The sequence below is a fragment of the Drosophila simulans genome, chromosome 2R (genome assembly GCF_016746395.2).
Source record: "Drosophila simulans strain w501 chromosome 2R, Prin_Dsim_3.1, whole genome shotgun sequence".
NCBI lineage: Eukaryota > Metazoa > Arthropoda > Insecta > Diptera > Drosophilidae > Drosophila > Drosophila simulans.
The window spans coordinates 14,185,889-14,206,122 of NC_052521.2; the positions used below are offsets into that span (position 1 = coordinate 14,185,889).

The 20,234-nt window shown below is 44.4% G+C and overlaps 8 protein-coding genes across 9 annotated transcripts; 4 read left to right on the top strand and 4 right to left on the bottom strand.

Moving 5' to 3' along the window:
* Positions 1–12: 12 nt before the first annotated feature.
* LOC6734838 lies at positions 13–3,172 on the top strand. Its single transcript, XM_002081804.4, has 3 exons — positions 13–951; positions 1,018–1,195; positions 1,292–3,172. Exons 1-3 carry the CDS (start codon positions 125–127, stop codon positions 1,928–1,930), a joined length of 1,644 nt encoding a protein of 547 aa, XP_002081840.3. The 5' UTR covers positions 13–124; the 3' UTR covers positions 1,931–3,172.
* LOC27208768 lies at positions 1,832–2,391 on the bottom strand. The gene has a single exon (XM_016184321.3). The coding sequence runs from the start codon at positions 2,280–2,282 to the stop codon at positions 1,974–1,976; it is 309 nt and encodes a 102-aa protein (XP_016028081.2). The 5' UTR covers positions 2,283–2,391; the 3' UTR covers positions 1,832–1,973.
* Positions 2,388–2,949, bottom strand: LOC6734839 (V-type proton ATPase 16 kDa proteolipid subunit). Its single transcript, XM_002081805.4, has one exon. The coding sequence runs from the start codon at positions 2,936–2,938 to the stop codon at positions 2,462–2,464; it is 477 nt and encodes a 158-aa protein (XP_002081841.1). The 5' UTR covers positions 2,939–2,949; the 3' UTR covers positions 2,388–2,461.
* LOC6734841 lies at positions 3,040–10,116 on the bottom strand. The gene is made up of 8 exons (XM_016181765.2): positions 9,369–10,116; positions 8,973–9,303; positions 7,850–8,918; positions 7,318–7,789; positions 5,461–6,466; positions 5,265–5,398; positions 4,878–5,206; positions 3,040–4,816 (listed from the first exon to the last, which is right to left on the bottom strand). The coding sequence occupies exons 1-8, from the start codon at positions 9,867–9,869 to the stop codon at positions 3,439–3,441; spliced, it is 5,220 nt and encodes a 1,739-aa protein (XP_016028082.1). The 5' UTR covers positions 9,870–10,116; the 3' UTR covers positions 3,040–3,438.
* LOC27207143 (ubiquitin-fold modifier 1) lies at positions 6,613–7,297 on the top strand. 2 transcript variants are annotated; one of them, XM_016182875.3, is made up of 2 exons: positions 6,613–6,769; positions 6,868–7,297. In XM_016182875.3, exon 2 carries the CDS (start codon positions 6,952–6,954, stop codon positions 7,213–7,215), a length of 264 nt encoding a protein of 87 aa, XP_016028083.1. In that variant the 5' UTR covers positions 6,613–6,769; positions 6,868–6,951; the 3' UTR covers positions 7,216–7,297. The 2 variants fall into 2 exon arrangements, with proteins under 2 accessions (XP_016028083.1, XP_016028084.1); XM_016182876.3 differs by having other exon boundaries at positions 6,696–6,802.
* A 57-nt stretch (positions 10,117–10,173) lies between the features above and the next one.
* Positions 10,174–12,041, top strand: LOC6734842 (GPI mannosyltransferase 2). Its single transcript, XM_016168272.3, has 2 exons — positions 10,174–10,390; positions 10,456–12,041. The coding sequence occupies exon 2, from the start codon at positions 10,471–10,473 to the stop codon at positions 11,818–11,820; it is 1,350 nt and encodes a 449-aa protein (XP_016028085.1). The 5' UTR covers positions 10,174–10,390; positions 10,456–10,470; the 3' UTR covers positions 11,821–12,041.
* A 124-nt stretch (positions 12,042–12,165) lies between these two features.
* Positions 12,166–13,616, top strand: LOC6734843 (protein C1orf43 homolog). The gene is made up of 2 exons (XM_002081809.4): positions 12,166–12,917; positions 12,986–13,616. Exons 1-2 carry the CDS (start codon positions 12,292–12,294, stop codon positions 13,407–13,409), a joined length of 1,050 nt encoding a protein of 349 aa, XP_002081845.1. The 5' UTR covers positions 12,166–12,291; the 3' UTR covers positions 13,410–13,616.
* On the bottom strand, positions 13,490–14,891 carry LOC6734844 (glyceraldehyde-3-phosphate dehydrogenase). The gene has a single exon (XM_002081810.4). It carries the CDS (start codon positions 14,772–14,774, stop codon positions 13,740–13,742), a length of 1,035 nt encoding a protein of 344 aa, XP_002081846.1. The 5' UTR covers positions 14,775–14,891; the 3' UTR covers positions 13,490–13,739.
* Between the last annotated feature and the right edge of the window lie 5,343 nt (positions 14,892–20,234).

Here is a 20,234-nt window from a genome sequence, read left to right on the forward strand (position 1 = left end):
ATTCGAATTACAACCCAACCAGTTGATCATAAATTCACGGAGCCCAGCTAAGTATGCAACAACAAAAAGAAAATAACGTCAGGATATCGGGCCATATATACCTCTATAGCACCTATATAAGATAATGGTAGAGGGGGATCGGGCGAGACAGAGGTCGATGTTGAGGTGGGTTTGCGTGGCGGCGTTATCATTGATTGCGTACAAATTAACATTTATGCGTCCGTTAGCGCTAGATAATCTTATCGTGAATTTGCAACAATTAGATAGACGTGTCCAGCAGTCGCTGCCAAATCCTCCTCTTCACCCAGTCAGTCAGTCAGTGAACAACATGGCCAGTCATCGAATCATCCAATCTGTCATGTACGCCGGCAATTTCACCAGCTCAGAATCCGGCTGGGTAATCGGCCAGGAGCACGGAATGCAGCATAGCGATGAGTGCATCTTCCAGAGACGGAAGCCCACGGTTGCGCTCTTTGTGCTCTACGGACTGGCCGTGCCCACCTTGTCGGCCTTTGGACTGTGTACGAACTTTATCAACGCCGTGGTATTCATGCGTCCCAAGATGACGCCATCGGCCTTCAGTTACCTGGCGGCCCTTTCATGGATGGACTGCATCTCGTGCCTGCTCATCACATTGACTGCCCTGTCCAGGAGCTATTTCTACAGCAGTCCCACATGGATTACCTACGACTATCAGTGGCAAACGCCACTCTTTGGCATCAGCACTGGCGGAGCGAACCTGATCCTAGCATGCCTGAGCCTGGATAGATTCATCTATCTGTCCAGTTTTAAAAGGAACAACGGGGCTCCGCGATTTTGTCGCCGAAAGGTGGCTCGTTGCATCATCGTTGTGGCAATAGGCATATCCATCGTGGTCAATATGCCATACTTTTTCGTCTTCTACGTGAGCGACTCGGGAACTTGTCACGTCACAGAATTCTACTACACAAAGTGAGTTTAACGGGAATGGGAGTAAGTGGACATATGTTCTCAAGGAGTTTTTTTATTTGGCTGCAGTTTTTATAAAGTTCAAAACTGGTTCACCTTCGCCTTGTTGGCCCTTCTGCCAGCCATTTTCCTGCTCATCGGCAATGGAGCCATTATTATAGCCTTCCGGAAGTGGACGAAGCAAAGTCGAATATGCCAGGCTAACAACCCCGCTGCCAATAGTCGCACCACTGCCAAGCGATATCAGGTATACAATAAACATAAATACGACTGGAAAACGTAATTTATATATTTATATTTTATTTTATCTATTCGCATAAACATAAAATCCCTCTCTTTGCAGCACCAAATGAAGTTGACCATCAGCATAGTGATTGTGATTACATTGTACCTCTTTGGCGAACTTCCCGCACACATGACGTCCAGAAAGAGCTCGTTGAATCTTTTATTCGGTGGTGATACCAACAAGGTGGATGGCTCCTTCATTGAACAGCTGGAGGTGATCTGCATAACATTGAATGCACTGCAGTTGTCCCTGAACATAGTTGTCTACGCCGTGATCAATCCATCGTTTATGCCGGAGTTTTTCCTGTGCCTCAAGGGAACCTCCGATGTGTGCTTCGGTTTGTGTTGTTTCCGGGCTGTAAAAAGGACATGGAGACGCTGCCAGGACAAGAGAAAGCAGAAGGCCACGGCGGAGGAGCGGGTGGTGAGCAGTGTGACTCCACAACATCTGCCACCAGATGAGGCATTGCCATGCGGTTGCGAAAGTTGGGCCAGTGACTCCAGCTGCAAGATCAATGGCCATTGCAAGACGGCAGTGGGCACATTCACCATGAAGGATTCCGAGCAGGACGAAGGAAGTCAGAGCCACCATGAGTCGGAGGTTTTCTACACCAGATCTAGCGCCTGCCTGCACACAAAGGATTCCACACCCGACGAGGAATCCATATTCAATTCTAGCTTTATAATTATAACTTAAGCTAACTTATTCCGCATACGTAACTAGAATTAAGACTAATAATTTATATGCGCATTGTGCTATAGCGATTAAACAAACGGTTCCATATCTTATTGGTGAATCCACGCGCTGCCTCCTCATCGCCATCAAACACCTTGTAGTAGGAGTGCCCGGGTTGAATCTTGTGTATCACTATACTCATCATTCCTTTACCCAGCTTCTCATCAGCGTGCAATTTCCGTACCATGATGTGTCTTCTAGTATTATTCCCATGGATATTGGTTGCGTTGCTCGTAGCATTCTGTTGAGTCTGAACTTGAACTAGAATAATACTGCAGACTAAGCTGAATACAAAAAAATAATGGAGATACATCTTCAGTTTGATGTTAACCCTGTGAATCCCAAATGGTAACTATTCTACTAAAAGATAAAACGAAGCTGACTCCGAAAAAAGGTTTTACAGCTGAGCAAATAGTTTGAAGTTTGACAAATGATTAACCATTAACCGACAGAACAGAATGTTTCAAACCAGTTTTTCTTTATTAACTCTCATCACTTGGAAAACAAATAAATGGCCACTATGAGACCATACAGACCCAAGACCTCGGCAAATATCAATATCAAAATGATGGCCACAAAGAGTTTTGGCTGCTGGGCAGATGCACGAACTCCAGCTTCACCCACCACGCCAATAGCAATACCAGCTCCCATCCCAGAGACTCCCACCGCCAGTCCAGCACTAAGGTTTAGGAAACCCTTGTAGGCGCTATAGGGGCTGCTAAGGGATCCAGCAAGCAGGACCGCAATCACCAGTCCATAAATGGCTATAATGCCAGCCATGACCACTGGAACAATCGCCTTCATGATCAGCTGCGGATGCTTGATTGACATCGAAGAGATTCCCACAGAAGCCTTCGCTGTTCCATAGGCGGCTCCCAACGTAGAAAAGACAATGGCGCACACGGCTCCGAGGATGCAAAAGAAGGATGCGTATTGCGGTTCATCCAACGAGAGCTCCGGAGCATTCATATTTTAGTCTTACGTCGTACTTCTCAAAGGAACAATTCCAGTTCTCAAATGCGAATACGTTTGAAGTTCCCACACAAGGTGGATTGATAATATCAGATACATCTTAAAACATTTTCATATATTTACAGTCTTTAAGAAAATGGAAAACAATGTGCTCGTTAACCAAAACTATAGAATAGAATAATAAAATTCAAACAATGCGTCCTTCTTATCATCTAGATGGACACCAAAATATTAAATTCATAGTTTCAATATATCTATTAATAGTCAATTTCAACGTAAAGTAGATTTCAAAATATTCAAATTTTTAATAATAAAAAAAAAGTATTCTGAAGGGAGTTTTTGTATGCTTAAATAGGTAATCAGTACAACAAAGAATTGCCTTCAAAAACTATTGTTTATAGCTAATGGGATAAACCATTTCGTTTTTATACAGTTATTATTATAGTATCCTATTTCAGATTGGATTATAATACAAAAAAGAACATCTTATAGAAACCTCACTTTCCCTGCAATTTGGACAGAAAGTCCATAAGAAACTGATGCCTACTACGTAGTTCTTCTATACTGCGATTCTTTAGCTTGGCGCGCATACGCCGAATGAGCTGCTCTCGATCCCGTGCTCCTATTTTCATCTCGATCAGGATTACTTTGTCCTCTTCACGAGTCCAAGGTGCCGAGTGGGAACTACCAGAACTATCAGGGTGCAATGTGCTGGCAGTTAATGCCGATGCTGATTCCGATCCACCTTCTGTGGTGGTGCAGTTCGCCAGCGTGGCCACAACATCCAGCTTGCAGTCCTCATCGCTATCGAATTGTGTTGTGATCACGTGCTGTGGTGTGTTGCCAGCACTTAATTGCAGTGGCTCCAGCTCCTCCTCAGATTGATCTATGTCCATTCTGAGATCTGTAGAGAAAGGCATATTCTCGGTACTTTCATCCAGGCTGTCGACCTCGATTTTCGTAATATCTTCAGAGCTGCATTGGTTTGAAGGTTGATGCTTGGCTTGCGCAATAATTCGAATGCCCGCCTTTGTATCTGCTGCATCCCGCACGCTCTCCTGATCGATCAGTGTGCGCAAGCGCTTTGCACACTCAATGGCTGGCGAAGATGAAGGCTGAGACTCATGGATAACGACCATTGGCTGATTATTGGCACGTTGTCTGTTTTGAGTTTGATTAAGAGGAGATCGGATCTTCTTTGTAGGTGACTTTCGTTTGTCGACTTGAGGAGAACTGTTGGTGGCCGCCGATAAGGGACTCAATCCCGAATTGTTAAATGCTGATTGCTTGCGTGGGGAAATTTCACCAAAGTTTATGGCAGTTTTTTTGGCGTGCGGATGATGGGATTGGTGAGAGTTGCCCACATTGGGCGTACTGGTCGATGCATTGGTAAAGCTTGAGTTGCTATACAAGCCAGGGTTCAATCTGATTGCATGCGCTCTTAAGCCTGCCTCATCGCACATCTCAATAGATGAGCAGCTGTTCTGCTCATCACCCGTGGTATCAATAATCAAAGCGCGGCTGGCATCATCTTCTTCACTCCGATCCGCGCCATCGTCGCTATCTGTATTGGCAGCCATACTAAGAAGTTTTTCTCCCTGAGCTTGAATACCATGGGCGCAGTTTAGCGAGTCACTGAAGACGGGTGGCGCGTCATAAGATTGTTCATTGTAAATACTGGCAGCCATAAAAGACAGTTTGGCTGGCAATTGGATCTTGGCTCCATAAAATATGCGACCATTGATATACTTTAAGTGACAACCAGGTTTACTTGGCGTAGGTACATCTGTAAACTCTTGAATAGTTTCCGTATATTCTCCCGTTGTATTGTTTTGAACGTCATGCAGATTTATGGTCTCTACAGGAGAAAGGATTCTGGAAATAAAAGAAAATGTTACATTAAATCAATCTCGAGTATTTTGTTTAACACTCTTACCTTTTTGGTGGTTTTCCCTGGGGGAATTGTTGCACAAACCAATCGACCAGAAATTGATTGCCCTTGAGCAAGGGCATTATTTTGTTCTCAACTTTTTTCATGCTGACATTAGGCATTTCGGCCAACTCGCTTAGGCAGGCATAAATCTTTCTGATTTGAGCTGGCTGCTTACTGAAGTAAATGTTAAGTTTGTTGATAAAGTTGGTAGCATTGCATATCATAAAGTGCTCAAAGAATTTTCCCATCTCAGCGGCCTCGGCAGGTAGCAAAAAGTTGAGGAATACTTCAGCCAGTTCGGGATGATTGGGTAGCAAAATTTCTTCCACTTTCTAAGAAAACCCAAAAATTTAGAATGCAATAAGAGTTAGTCACTTAAATGATACATACCAGATACAAAGATGAAACTTTCTCCTGCCTGGGGTCGAAGTTTTGCAAAATACTGTTGAATTTTTTGCAATCATCTAAACGATTGGCACTCAGCAATGCCTCTTCTACCTTTTCATAAAAATTCATAGCAAAAACTGAACATGCACAATAATAAAATTAATAAGATTTCATTAATTGGAATTTAACTAAAACTTACTGGCATCTTTGCGATTGCTCTCTTCTGAAGAGTCCGGCTGGAGCATGTGGCGAAGCATCTCCTCCTGGCGATTGGCTTTTCTCAGCTTTGCAGCCTCATCATCACTCCTGGATCTCTTTGGCTGCGCTGCCGTTTTAGGATTAGTATTGCTGCAGAACATCCTCAGATCGACCAGAAGTTGAGTGTACAGTTCGAGGGCGAAAAAACGATTGTGCACGACCTGTACCAACTCGCAGTCTTTATATTTTTCGCTGCGATGACGCAGGTAGGATTCATAGGTGGTGATTAGAGAATGACAGCGCTGGCTTAGTTTATGGCGCAAACGTTCGCGCAATATATGGTATCGACTGCGGGTTGGCGTTGACCCCCTTCGCGATTTATGTGCGGATTGAACCTTTGGCTTAAAGATTTGGTATCGCGCCCTTTTGGCGTTTCTGCCTGCGACGGAAGGGGTATCCTGCACAGGCAACAGATCCGGCTGTACGGCCTCGCTGGATTCCTCCAATTCGCAGATTTTCAGAGTGTGAGTGAACTCGTCTACTGTGAAGTTGATGGCTGGCGGAGCATTTTCATCTAATGGTGGAGGAGCAGGCGGCAAGGCCAGTAGACTACTGCACTCGGCGGCGGTGTATAAGCTGCGATTGATGTTCAGTACGTTCTCGGCCAGATTTCCGCCGGCCACCAAGGGCACTGAAACACCCGAGACTCCGGGTATGTTTCCTGCGCTCGTATTCCCGCCAAAAACATAATTTACATTGATGGTGAGCTGTGGAGGTTTTTCCGCTGGGCGAGACCTCTGCGCTGGCCTTTTCTTCGGTTTGCTCTCCTTGGGCGGTTCCGAACCAGCAGCACTGCCATTGGGGACCGCAGCCTGACCAAAAGTCTCTGGCAGCACCAGGTCCTCCCCGACCGCCTCGCGTACAAACTCCAAATATGAAGCACTGGCCACCGACGATGCTTTCGATGCTTTAAAATTGCGACGTGTGCGCTTTTGATCCCAAGTTTTCTGAAAAATATTAGATTGAAAATTGTCCGCAATTTATAAACACAGCGATGGCACAAGCTATGTATATTGATATCGATAACTTTGGTCGATTGTACCCAGCCACCGATGAGCAGTGATTTATTTCGTAAAATAATTCTGCTAGCAACAGGAGAATATAAGCTACATTACTTAAAATTTAAGAGAAAAATTAAAGAAGTTATATACATGTGTACCTAATTAGGTACATAGGTACATTTATGCAAATATTGCTCATCAAAGACGATAACTCGCTGCCTTGCCTATCGTAATATTGACCGCACTAAAGTAAGAGCGACAACATATTTTATTGTTTTTAAAGTAAATATCCCTTAAAACAGTTTTCAAACCAACTAATTTATACTTGTTTAAACTTTTCCCACCAGCTCAAACACTCTGCCCGTGGAAAACATCGGAATCCCGTTTATTCCCATAGAGAATCAAAACTGACCACGTCTGCACATTCCACAATGAGCAAAGTAACCTTCAAAATCACGCTAACTTCGGACCCTAAGCTCCCCTTTAAGGTGCTCAGTGTTCCGGAGGGAACTCCCTTTACGGCTGTGCTGAAATTCGCCTCTGAGGAGTTCAAGGTTCCGGCGGAGACGAGTGCCATCATCACGGACGATGGAATTGGCATCAGCCCACAGCAGACTGCTGGTAATGTGTTCCTAAAGCACGGATCCGAGCTGCGCCTCATACCCAGAGATCGAGTTGGCCACCAACTAAGCTAGTTTTCCTAATCCCTTCTTATTAACCCTTTGAGATTTTCCCCCTTTTTGATGCTTATTAAATGTTAAACAGTGTACCCGATAATAATCCATTGTAATCCTTACCTCAATGTAGTATTGCCATCCACTGGGAAGCTCCATGTGTCGTTCCCGCGGAGTTCTCACCACCCCATCCGCGAATCCCCAAAGGATGGCATTAGCGGGTGGAGCTCGACGACGTTCAAAGAAATACTTCACTGGATTGTACTGTTTTGAGTTGCGTAGCTCAGTGATTTTCAGGAAAATTCGGCGGGCACTCTTTCCACAAATCGTATCCTTAATCATTCGCTTACTGGCAACGCGAATGGGATCTGCACCTTTGCGTAGTTGTCTTTTGGCTTTTACCATTAATGCCAAGTGCTTTTCCAGGCCAATGGCAATAAGCTGATATTCGGAGGGTGCGTAAGCGGTGGTTTTAGTCAGTTTCGGTTGAAACGCCATCCGGGGTAGGTACTGAGGATACATAAACACCCGGCTATCCAGCATGAGATCCATAATACGAGGCGCCAGCCTGGGAACCTGACGCGTGTGGCCATCACTAAAATAATAAATACAAGTTGTACAGCAGCATGTTTGGTTTTAAGTTTCACCAACTTACGTCAGATCCGTTTCCTTGTTGATGAAGTCCATCATCTTCTCGTTCTCCTCCTTAAACTCATCACTGCACAGATCATGTTCCCACTTTCGAACCAGCTGAACAGCCTCCTGCAGATTCCAGCAATTAAAACTGGGATCTTTAGTTGCCATTTTGTGCAATTCTTCCAGCATTTCTTTGGGCTTCTTGGCCATGGGGTACAACGTAGGATGGGAGTAGGTTTGCAGATAGCTTTGACTGAGCAACTGAGTGTGAATGCGAAGCTGCTGCTGAAGCATATCATGTTGAGACTGGGTAAATCCCCTGCTCTTGGCGAGATGATTGAAGTTCACTGGCTCTACGCTTTGCAGGCTCTCAAACTTTTCCTCATACTCCGAGTATATATGTTTCCTAACCGAGATGTATTCCCAGGTGAAGTTCGTATCAAATGGTTTTTTATAACGATCTGCATTGCTTGCATCTACAACGGGGGGTTGCATTGGATGCAAGCTAGAAAAGTTCTGCAGGGACTCTTCAGTCAATGGAAGACCAACAGTTGAATCATTGGCTACAACTTTGGCGATTTGGAAGCAATTCGGTTGTCCAGGTATTGGAACCGCTATTAGTTCTGGGGGAGCAGTCAAGGCATCAGAAGGTATGTTTACCACATTGCAAGCGGATCCACGAGTTTCCTCCTGCAGCACAGCCACAGGGACAGGCACACCCATGCCCATATCGATTCCTTCGCAAGTAGGCGGCATTAGATTAGGTTGAAAACCAGGTAGATCCTGCTGATTAGTATTTATCTGCTGGCCATCAAAATCAATGTTTCGGGACACTTGATCAATTGGTAGCACCGAAACGTTGGCACTTTCAACGAATTTTTGAGGTGTTTCCAATTCAATCGATTCCAGAGAGACTCCCTCTTCCAGCAAACCAGCAAACAGCTCAGAGACCAGGTCAGTTAACTCTTTTTTGGAGATATTCACATCGCGCAGTTCCTCGGCGTTCTCATATTCCGATTCCAAGTGATCAGCGGCCACATATTCTGGATCGTTAATAGGATCATCATCGTCGCCCTGGATCGTATTGTCTGTAAGTTATTAAAGTTAGGAAGACCATAAAAGCATCCATTGATACTACCTACTTAATGGCTTTGTAAAGTCATTGAGGAACTGCATCCAATCCGCATCGTTGGCTGTCATTTCGTTCTCCACCACATCGCTAGGCTCCACGTCCGGCGGAACGAATTCCGACTGCAAATCCTCAATGGTAGTTTGCTGCAAACAAAATTTGGAGCGCGTTCTGGTTGCAATCCTAAGATCCTCTCTATCCTGCAAATTTTTGTCAAACGGCACCTTGAAACAACCGTCATCAGAGAACTTTACTGGAGATTCCTCATTGGCAGTAAGAGGAGTTTGAGGCGTGCAAGGATTGGAGTCAAAATCCGATGCTGTAGTGTTAGGATCATCATCGGACTGATAATAAAAGAATAATAAGAATTATTGAGCAACGATCAATTTGCCTCAATGTTTATACTCACATGAAAGTCCTCCTCCTTGAACGTATACTCCTCGTCCTCCTCATCAGAGTGCAAATCCTCACGTATTAGAGCCTCTATGCCATTATTGTCGGTGGAAGTTTCATTGAGATGGGGCAGCGAGATCGCAGGTGTGCAGTTCAGTTCCCGTGCTTTGGCTCGCGTGAGCTTGGGCACAGATGGAGTGTCCGTTATGATAATGGCACCCCGCTTTTGCTGCTCCGCCGACTCCAACTTCTCACGCGCCAGCTCGTCCTCCGCCTTCAAGGTGACTAATGCCAAGACATGATCGTTGCGCACCACCTTCCGGACCACCTTTTGCATGTCCTCGGCGCTGATGGAGTTCTTCTTGGCGACTTTCCGTAGCCGGCGATCGATCTCCTTGGCATCCTCATCGACCTGCGAGTCCAGGCTCTGGCGTTCCACTCGTTTGCGCTTTCGCGGTCTTCGCGGCGTCGAGCTAGTGCTCCTTGCGGAGTCCGACTTCTTTGCATTGCTCGGCATTGCGACACTTCATTTATGAGTGAAATTTCAGCTTAAATTCAACCCAACTGCAAAACAAAAGCGGCAGTGTTTTTAGGAAATGCCGCCACTATAATGTGCCATACCGATTAGAGGTGGGGCAATCAACGATATTAGCTTAATAGTATCGATTGCAATTCAGCTGTCGTGATAACTGCTTAATTTTAAATTAAATTATAAGGCTGTATTGTAAAAGTATTAATAATTTGAGTGCAACGATAATTAAGTGTACATATTAATTTATTTCAGCTTGTTAAATATATTATTTTTGTATCGATAATATATCGACATTGTCTACTGCTTTCTCAAACCCTCTGGTCACACCATGCTCTGCTTTTCCGGGCTTCTGCCCAAAAATAATATATAATAATAAAACCGCTTCACAAAGTAAATGTCACCAAAAAAGAGGGAAGTTCAAGAGGCAACCGAGGAGCAAAACTGCCATTTTCCCGCCGCACGAGTGTCCAGGCCAGAAGATCCGTCCACATCGTTTTAGCTGTGAGGTATGTGAGGCCCTCGACTTGATATGAATCACATGCCCGCCGAATGATAATCGACTCCACCCAAGCCCTAGAAATCTGAAATGACAGAGAAGGTGACTAAACTGGCGCTGGCCAGTCGCCTTATCGTCCTCCTGGTACAATTGGTCGCCAACGGAGCCCTGCCAGAGCACAGACCAGATGTATTCCGCATGCCGGTTTCGCCAGATCAGAATGCCTCCTGGATAGACAAGATTATTAAGCGCTGCTTGGGCGGATTAAGGCACTGGGATGGAGAATACTATCTGCATATAGCCGAGAATCTGTACAGCTACGAAAACACGTTGGCCTTCTATCCACTGTATCCGGTTGTGGTGCGTCATGTGGCACAGGCCGTGGAGGCCATGGGGATCTCTTTATCACAGGAATCTATCCTACTGGTGGTGGCCGTAGCTCTGAACCTGTGGCTCTTTTGCGAGTCGGCTAATCTGCTGTTTCAGCTCACCCAAGTATTGTTCAACGACCTAAACAAGAGCTGGAATGCCGCCTTAATCTTCTGCTTTAATCCGGCCACCATTTTCTTCACCGCCGCCTACTCAGAGACATTTTTCGCCTTCTCCAGCCTTCATCTGATGCTGGAGTGCTTGAAGCCGACGGGTAGCTTCCGATTTCTGCGTTTGGGAACCGCCTTAGGCGCCTGTTTAGTGTGCCGCTCAAATGGATTAATCACCTTGGGATACCCGCTCTACTTCTTCGGACGCCACCTGCTACTCAAGAACAAGGAGCCCAACACCTGCATGCAGCTGACACAAATGACCCTGACAATTCTGGGAGCCATTGGGATACTGCACACCTACTATTTCTACATATACAGGCTCTACTGTCTGCCGTCTATAAGTCCAAACCATCCGCAGCACATTGTGGACTACGCAGTGGAGCGGAAGTACCTATTGTCTGGCCAAGGCTCTGAAGGATCACCCTGGTGCCAGTACACATTGCCGTTCCCCTACACTTACGTGCAGTCGCACTACTGGGATGTGGGCTTCCTGCGATACTACAAGTGGAAACAGCTGCCCAATTTCTTGCTGGCCCTGCCCATGCTGAGTTTCATGCACTGGCACTGCTACGACTACATGCACCACACGGCCAAAGCGGTCTGGGCAAAACTAAAGCCCTCTGGCTACAAGGAGCTGATAAGGGACCACACCATATTCCCTTTCGTGCTGCACGCTGCGTTGCTCACCCTTGTCTGCACCTTTTACGTGCACATCCAAGTGTCCACCCGCCTTCTGGCCTCGGCCACACCTGTTTTCTACTGGTTTGCCGCTGACCACATGCCCAAGACACTGGCCCAACTAAGGCTGCGTTCGAAGGCAGGAGCTCTCTTTGTATGGTGCACCACTTATAGTTTTGTGGGCACGGTGCTATTCAGCAATAATTACCCGTGGACGTGAGCTAAATGATTGAAGTAGAAGGAGCAATATAACTCGCTGGTTGCCAAAGAGACTGTTCATCCGCATGGATTTCTTTATTAGTGTGTAAATAATCGTCCAAGTTCTCAAAATTCAATTGATAATTCTTGAGGCGCTCAAAAGTATTGGTTTCCCATTTCAATTTCCATATATATTATACAAAAAAATGAAAAATATAATTTGTTGACCATTTTAGAAATAATTGTAATGTTTGTTTTTTCTTACTGTTACATAAGTTTACATTTTCCTAACCATTACAAAATTATGCGTTTAAAATTGGCGCTTCGTTTTTAAAACTTGGTATATAAGATATAATTATGTGTTCCTAGTATTTTCCAAACCTAAACGGTCACACTCAGAATCAGCTGTTTTGGGTGGCTAACCAAAACAACAAAGAATTTGTTTGAGAAAATTGTTTATTACTTCTTATCCGCGGATTAAAGAGTACTCGTCATGGATGGGCATCTGCGCCTGCACAAGGTAGGCGACTATGCCGCACCGAGTCTCCAGGAGAAGGCCAGCAAGGCGGGCGGGAACATGGAACAGCTTTCGGGCGTGATGATAATCATCATAATCAGCGGTGGAGTACTTACTTGCCTGATGCTGTTCATCTTTGCCAAGCGGCAGATTATGCGCTTTCAGCTGCGCGGACGTCGTGGGCCCCACGTTCCTGTAGGCAATGATGCCAAAAAGGCGCTAAGGAGAGAGATTGAGCGGCGCCTGGATTGCATCCAGAAAATCACGCAGGAGCCGAAGCTGCTGTGGGACGATGGCGACAAGTACATCGTTCGGCCGGAGCAGGAGGCACCATTGCCACCCTACTACTACCGCATGAAGGCCGTTGATGACGTGAAACTGCTAGAATCCGAAATAGCGAGGGCGGACGGCAGCTCTCGACATTCTCCTGAGAGCTTGAGGGCCTTTTTGCTGACCACTTTATCGGTGACGCTGAACGGAGCAGGACAGCGAATGATTCACCAATACTGCGATATGTACGAACATGCTCGGCACGATCCGAATGAGTTCGGAAAGGATGAGTACGAGGCGTATCATCATTTGCTGCTGAAGCTGATGGAGGCGTATGTCAACTAGAGTGGACTATTTGTTAAACTTTTCAATGACAACGAACTTTGCTTTTACCTTTCAGATCCAAACAGCTAAAGAACTACAACTCTCGTAAGGCATCGCCTGCTCGAACGCCCAGGAAACAGACCAAAATGCATTCCCTGCTGGATCCTGCGCGCCTGCGTCCGCCCACGACATTGGAAAATGTACAGCCCAGCAGCGAACTTACGACTGGACAGCACGCCAAGGTTAATTTGACTCTGGGTCTGCAGGGCGGCGGTGGTGGCGGTGGCGATGGTCCCGCCGAGCTAGCCACAAATCCTCTCCATCTTCAAGCACCCTCCGACAGAGATCTCATCATACGCAATAGAATTAAGACACCCACACTGGATGACATCATCGTAGAGGCAGACCACCATCAGAGCAGTGATGGAGGTGTCATGGAGGACAATGAGATTAAGAGTATATCATCAATGCAGTTTCAGCGTAACTCCAGCAATGTCTAAGACAATTTCCAAAGAATCCAAACACTTTTTCTTATCGGCTTTTATGTCTGCCAGGAAAATATGGGTATACATTTTTTTGTTCTTTATTTATATGTAGTTTAGCCCACAAGAATTGCAAAATATGAAATCTGCGCCTAAAAACTATAGTAAAATGGATTACATTTCAATAATTTTTAAGTAAATAAAGATTTCTGAATATAAATCTAATTTAAATAAGTCCAGATTTGGTAAAAAAAATTTTAATTCTATTCTAAGAGTTTCCTATTTCTTGTTCTTGCAAGGATCTTCCTATTTCTTGCAGGGATCATCCTTTTTCTCACAGGGATCTTCCTACTTGCAACCACCCTTATCCTTCGCATCGCATTGGTCGACCAATTGGGCATAGAGAACCAGGTCAAGGAGACGGCAGGAATATCCGGTCTCGTTATCGTACCAACTGATCAACTTGACGAAGGTATCGCTTAGGGCAATACAGGCCTTGGCATCAAAGACGGATGCAAATCGTGAGCCGTTAAAATCGGTGGACACCACCTCCTCCTCCACATACCCCAGGATTCCCTTCATTTCGCATTCAGATGCATCCTTGATGCACTTTTTGATATCGTCCATTTTGGCGGGCTTAGAAAGCCTACAGGTGAGATCCACCACCGAGACATTGGGAACTGGTACACGGAAAGCCATACCCGTGAGCTTCCCGTTTAGGTCCGGAATCACCTTGCCGACTGCTTTAGCGGCTCCCGTGGCTGCGGGTATGATGTTGGTCATGCCACTGCGTCCATCCCGCCAGAGTTTGCTGCTGGGTCCGTCGATGATCTTTTGGGTAGCTGTAGCCGCATGTACGGTGGTCATAAGGCCCTCACATATTTGAAAGTTATCGTGCACCACCTTGGCCAGCGGCGCCAGGCAATTGGTTGTGCACGAGGCATTCGAGATGATTGGTGTGCCCGGCTTGTATGTATCAAGATTCACGCCGCACACAAACATCGGAGCATCGGCAGATGGTGCCGATATGACCACCTTTTTGGCCCCACTATCCAGGTGACCTTGGCAGGCTTTCAGGGTGGTAAACCTGCCGGAGCACTCCACCACCGTATGCACGCCGAGGTCGCACCATTTCACCTTCTTGACGTCCGACTCCTTGAGCAGCTTGATCTTCTTGCCATTTACAACGAGATTGTTCCCGTCGACAGAGATCTTCTGATTGAACTGTCCATGAGTGGAGTCGTATCGCAGCATGTAGGCCAAGTACTTGGGATCCAGCGAGGGATCGTTGATTGCCACGATCTTGACATCTTTGCGAACTAGAGCCTGGCGAGCAAACATGCGACCGATTCGGCCAAAGCCATTGATGCCAATTCCGGACATAATGGAATTCGACTTGCAGTGTTGAAAATTTTGATGATTTTTTTTTATACGTATTATATAACAGTTCGACTGTGTGGAAGGCTAAGATAGATATGAAAATAATTTACCGGCTGCCCTAGATCTTTCCAGTTTATGAATCCCAGATGGATGGCAAACATACATACATAATTACGCAGCCGGGTATAAATCAAACGAAATCGACCACCTGCCAAAGCTTCTCACGAAACAAAATTACAATAACCTTCGGGAACGCCCAATCCCAATTGTCTGGAGGCCCAAGGAAGTGGGTGTGGCTGCCAAATTGCTGGCCACACACATTCACGTCCATAGAAAATCCAGCTTCAAGGGTCATTACTCACCTTTGTGTGGAATGCCTCACTCCTTCGGGACCCCACCCTTTTATACACTGTAAGAAAGTAATTTGAAATGAACATGATAAAAGCATAAGAAATCGATCCTACATATGTTGGTTTTTATGATGCATGTAGTACTATGTTCAATACATCAAAAAGTCAAACTTGTACGTCGTGCTCCTATAACTTTAACTGGCTTGTTTTACTTCCTGTGGTCGATAAAAAAAGGAAAGTCCCTTTGAAAGTACCAATGTAACTATCGCCCCCAAGCCTTTATTCCTGTGTGCTTTTCCTTCTTTTCGGGCATACCAGATGACGGCCATCAGCCGTAGAAATTTCCATGCCCATCTGCCCCTTGGCCCATGACTTGGCTGGAAATATATTGAATTGAAGTTTTATTCGTTCGGCTTTTAGCAGAGACCCCACTCTGCTGTCGGCATTTCCGGGGGGTGTGGGGTGTGGGAAATCGGTCTTCAACTAGCTATGACAACTTAACTTTGTTGAATATTTATGATGCTGAAGCAACAGCAGGACGGCTGGCAACATGTTGCTGGCAACATTGGGACGCCCCCGCAAAAAAAATCAACTGAGCGCAAGGACCCTCTTCAATCTCTCTCTCTCTCTCTCTCTCTTCCTCTAGCTTGGGCACGGAAAACTGGGCTCTCCAGGTCCTGTGTGGTGAATTTCCCATTTTGGGGCCGCCGCTGATTACGAAATTGTTGCAGTAATCGCAGGACCCGCAGTTGCAAGCCCCGGATAGCGCCAGCCCCGATTCAATGTATCATTTATGTTTGAACTGGAGATTGGAAGGTGTCGTAAATGTTAAATGCCCCCACATCAAATCCCATCAAATTGAAGTTTATTTTATGTACTCCGGTCGAGCAGTGGGGGGATTCTAAGTTGGGGGCCCGGAGCCCTTGCAACTTTGTTGTGTGCCAGCTTGTTTGCTTTGGAGTCTCCGCTTTCATTCCAGTTTGCTTGTCCGGCGAGTGCTACTTGAAATTTATGCGAAAAACTTTCAAATTTGAAACTTGCCCGCTGAGAAATGGGCCACACAAGCAAAGGATGCAAATCCCATTTTAAGAGCGGCTTAAGCAGAGTTCAACCTAGAGTTGAAAAATGTAATATATGCAATAAATTTAAACACGAATCCATAATGGTAGTGTTAGGTGTAATTAAAACACCAAAGAAGGTAAACCATAAATTATTTTGAGGGGTGACATGTTATCGCTGCTAAAGAATACGAGTATCCTTTGGCAATTTTGAAGTACTATCTACTATTTCGTGTTTGCTACAACACTCTTAATCTTAATCACAGTTTTTCAACACTCCACATTAAGAGAAATGATACTCGTTTTATATTAACTACTTTCAATCACGTTGAAAAAATATTGGCAAAATAAAAATATCTTTAATAATATTTGGCGTAGCAAGCAACGCTGCTCCTTTGGTTGATAAATTAAATTGTATGCTATTATAGCCGCTGGACTTGGCAATTAAACCAGAATTTTAATAAATAATAAAAATCCGGTTATCATTTCTCTTCGTGTACTGGCGCACATAAAAGATCAATGGTAAATGCTCCTCCAGGGGCTCTTTAACTTGTTGGCCGGAACAGGAGCTCCACCAAACTTGGTCTACAAGCGGGATAAATGTAGTTAAGACCGTGGCTGCCATTAAAGCAGAGCAGTGGGCTTTAGCTGACTGAAGAGGAAAACAAATCGATTGCGAAATGTTGCGGAAGTGCCAATTGTTTTATTATATGTTTTTCAGCTGCGAAGGACAAAGTGCCTCCATAATTTCCACAGCTGTCAGTGCGTTGCGGACCAGCTTAGCATTGGGCAGGGAGATTCCCCCAGCTCCTTGGCTCAGCTCCTTAGCTCCTTAGTTCCTTAGCTCCTTGGCTCCTTGGCTCCTCCTCGCTTCCTAATCGCATTGAGCTTATACATTTTCCATCATTGCCCCTGCTGTGCGGCAAGTACTGCTCTATTTTCCGGTTGTGAATAAGTGCAAAAATGTTGTTTGCCTGCTTAGCGATTATCCGGGGGATCAATATTCAGCAGCCAGCTGCAGGATCCCCTCGGCAATAGTTTCCAGGATGCGAGTGGTACATCATCACCAAATTGAATTGTCAGGCACAAGTGGCGCTGCTCTGCTGCAAATTTTCGGCGGAACAAAGAGCCGTTTGGTGAACAAAAGGATAAGGAACTGGGGCCAGATCCAGCCAGACTGTTCCATGCACTCGCATTCAAACTGACAGCTAATTGTGCGCTCAAGTGCCTAAAGGGGCGTGGCTGGGACTCGAATTCCGGACTCCCCACAAGTTGCCCTCGCCAGAACTTGGTATTAAATCAAAAAGAGGGCCATTGCGGCAGATGGAAATCGTTTACTTGCCTCTCCATTCGCCTTTCGCCTTGAAAAACTTTGCATTTTTGGCAGGTCATGAAATTCGCAACCTACGCGAATCGAATTTGGACAAAAAAAAAAACGCAACAGAAATCCAGAATGAGAAGGTTCTGTGACATGAAAGTCAACCCATTCAATGGCTTAGATATAATTCAATTTGCATTTTTGCGGATGCGGGATGACATTTTTCCGCTCGTGTGTGTGTTGGTGCAGCATTGACAGTTCTTGTTGAACTTTCAGGGTAACTTAGTAAATGAGTTTTCAATAAATATACTGTTGCCATTTGTGGGGAAATAGAGATTGGAAATGTGATTTTAGCAAAACAACGCTCCACTGAAAACATTTTTTGCAATAGGTAGTTATTATTTATGTTTTTTTATAATCTGAGCTGGTGAGTTATAATATATTTGAATAAAAACTATGATATTCAGTCATTATAATATAAATATTGCTCACGCCAACTTTATATTTTTTATATGTAATTATATTTCATTGTTAAAAATAGTCTCAAATTTCAACGTACTTTATTCAATTTTCTAAATCAGACAATTTGTATTTGCAGGCTATAAATGAATATTGAGTTATGAAAATATACAAGATATTAGAAAAGATTTGCACAAGTCTTAAATTTCATTTAATACCTATATATGCTCAGTTCAAAAACCCCACCCATCTTTTAGCAACTTTAGTCACTTTTTAACCCCTTTGCTTGTGTTTCTGTTTCTGCACCAACTGTGGTGTAAACTCTCAACTTTCAGCTCAACGTTGGCTGGTGGCTTCTGACTAATTGACCCAACTGACCATGTGAGGAATGGCCCTAAATTGAAATTCAATGGAATAACAATTAATTGGGTATACGGATTCAGGTGCAGTAATTACGTTGATATATGCCTCTTCGCCCACGCCGGTCACAACATAAATAAAGCAGCATTACGTATACGCAAGGGATGCTAGCCGGCCATGTGTGGCTATAGCCAGGACACATATCCTGGCTGGAACTGAGAAAGCGAGTCAAATGCCATGAAATTTCATTACCTTCGAGAGAGCAGCGGCAAATAGCATAAAAGTTAAGCTGCTAGCTAAACCAATTACACTAGACCCGCGATGTTTCAGCTGCCAAGGGAGCAACCTACCAAAAGCAGCAACAACCACTGAACTAACTACAACAATAATGTCAACAGTGAAACCAGCAACAAAAACAAATGTGTTGTAGAGAAGCCCAGCCGGAAAAGCGAGGGGGAAAATTCTGGGAAGAGGCGGCGAAAAGAAGCAACTGTTGCCCACTGAAACATCGAGGAAATCAAAAGCTTTGGCCACAGTGCTGCCGAAATTCAGATTTCAAAAACAAGAATTTTAGCGGGAAAAAATCAAAAATCTTACTTTGTAGAATTAGCAATAAATTTAAATAATTATGATCAATTCTTGCTGTAGTTAGATAAATCATTTTTAGTACCATAACAAATTTGGCTTGCTGATCATCAAGATTAAAGATGTTCTGACAAATTTTTCAGATAACTTCGTTGTGTGAATATTTGTCTGAAAAAAGGATAAAGTGCCACAACTTTTCGGCGGGGACATTAAAGAGATTTATTTATTTCTGGCAACATGGTGTTGTGAGCGAGTATCTGAAGCGAATAAACGAAACGGAACGGAACAGGAGCAATTCCTTCACTTGTCAGCTAGAAGCTCACACCCTAAAAAAAAGGCGAAAAAATAACCCCCGACCAAGAAGAAGTCAAAAACTCATTTATTATTTAAATAATATGCAAAGGAGACGGGGCCGAAGGAAACACGAATAAAATTCCGCCTGTTGTTCATTTTTATTTAGAGGAGCCAGTGCAGAAGGTAAAGCAACAAAAACTTTTGTGTCAAAGTTCGAGCGTCCTTTTTTTTTATTATTATGATGAAGATGATGATGATGAGGCCCGACAAGTTAAATTTCCCTCGGCCCAAGGATGTTCGGTGTCAGTCAGACATCCGCTGTCAGTTGGTGTGGCGAGAAAAGATACAAAATTTGGCAAAGCAAGTTTTCGCAATTCGAACAAGACAATACAAATCAAATAGTTGATTGCACATGCAAAAAACAATTCGCCAGTTCATTTGAGACCATTGCAGTACATTTCGGCCTTGTTGTAAATCTGGCTAAATTGATACACTTTTGTTTTGCTCAAATTAAATTAAGACAATTGCCGTAAATGGGTAACTTTCTGTGATCACCATCAATCCAAGCAAAAGACACGAATATGACGGAAATGAGTCCCAGTGAATTTATTTCACGACATTTACCACTTACAGTGCCTTATCATTGTCACGACCCAGGAGTTAATATTATTTTGCCCAGTTCACTTTCAACATAAATAATTGTTTAGAAGCACGTGCACGTGACTTTATTGCCTTCAAAGGCGGGGGTCTTATCATTTGGACCAAAAGTTTGTGACACTCGGACCCTATAAAGTTGTTCTATGTTTTGTTTGATGGTCATTCTTTGGCTGTCGTCCTAAGATAAAAGTTACATTTAACAGCAGTTAGGCAAATTATTATAATATAAAGTTCTCAAAATTCTTAAAATTCCATAAACTCCAAGCCTAAATGGTTGGTGCACATATGAGCATGAAGTTATTAAAGACAAGGGTATTCTAGACGACGTACTGCCCGTATCCATAATTTCCAGTAGTTTACCTTTTGCATAGCCCCACTGCCT

Coding starts and splice junctions, on each gene's coding strand:
- LOC27208768 (XM_016184321.3), bottom strand. CDS start 2,282: ATGTATCTCCATTATTTTTTTGTATTCAGCTTAGTCTGCAGTATTATT.
- LOC6734838 (XM_002081804.4), top strand. CDS start 125: ATGGTAGAGGGGGATCGGGCGAGACAGAGGTCGATGTTGAGGTGGGTT. Junction 952..1,017: donor ACAGAATTCTACTACACAAA/GTGAGTTTAACG, acceptor ATTTGGCTGCAG/TTTTTATAAAGTTCAAAACT. Junction 1,196..1,291: donor CCACTGCCAAGCGATATCAG/GTATACAATAAA, acceptor CTCTCTTTGCAG/CACCAAATGAAGTTGACCAT.
- LOC6734844 (XM_002081810.4), bottom strand. CDS start 14,774: ATGTCCGGAATTGGCATCAATGGCTTTGGCCGAATCGGTCGCATGTTT.
- LOC27207143 (XM_016182875.3), top strand. CDS start 6,952: ATGAGCAAAGTAACCTTCAAAATCACGCTAACTTCGGACCCTAAGCTC.
- LOC6734843 (XM_002081809.4), top strand. CDS start 12,292: ATGGATGGGCATCTGCGCCTGCACAAGGTAGGCGACTATGCCGCACCG. Junction 12,918..12,985: donor CTGCTGAAGCTGATGGAGGC/GTATGTCAACTA, acceptor TTTACCTTTCAG/ATCCAAACAGCTAAAGAACT.
- LOC6734839 (XM_002081805.4), bottom strand. CDS start 2,938: ATGAATGCTCCGGAGCTCTCGTTGGATGAACCGCAATACGCATCCTTC.
- LOC6734841 (XM_016181765.2), bottom strand. CDS start 9,869: ATGCCGAGCAATGCAAAGAAGTCGGACTCCGCAAGGAGCACTAGCTCG. Junction 6,467..7,317: donor GATGGCAATACTACATTGAG/GTAAGGATTACA, acceptor AATATTTTTCAG/AAAACTTGGGATCAAAAGCG. Junction 5,399..5,460: donor GAGCAATCGCAAAGATGCCA/GTAAGTTTTAGT, acceptor GTGCATGTTCAG/TTTTTGCTATGAATTTTTAT.
- LOC6734842 (XM_016168272.3), top strand. CDS start 10,471: ATGACAGAGAAGGTGACTAAACTGGCGCTGGCCAGTCGCCTTATCGTC.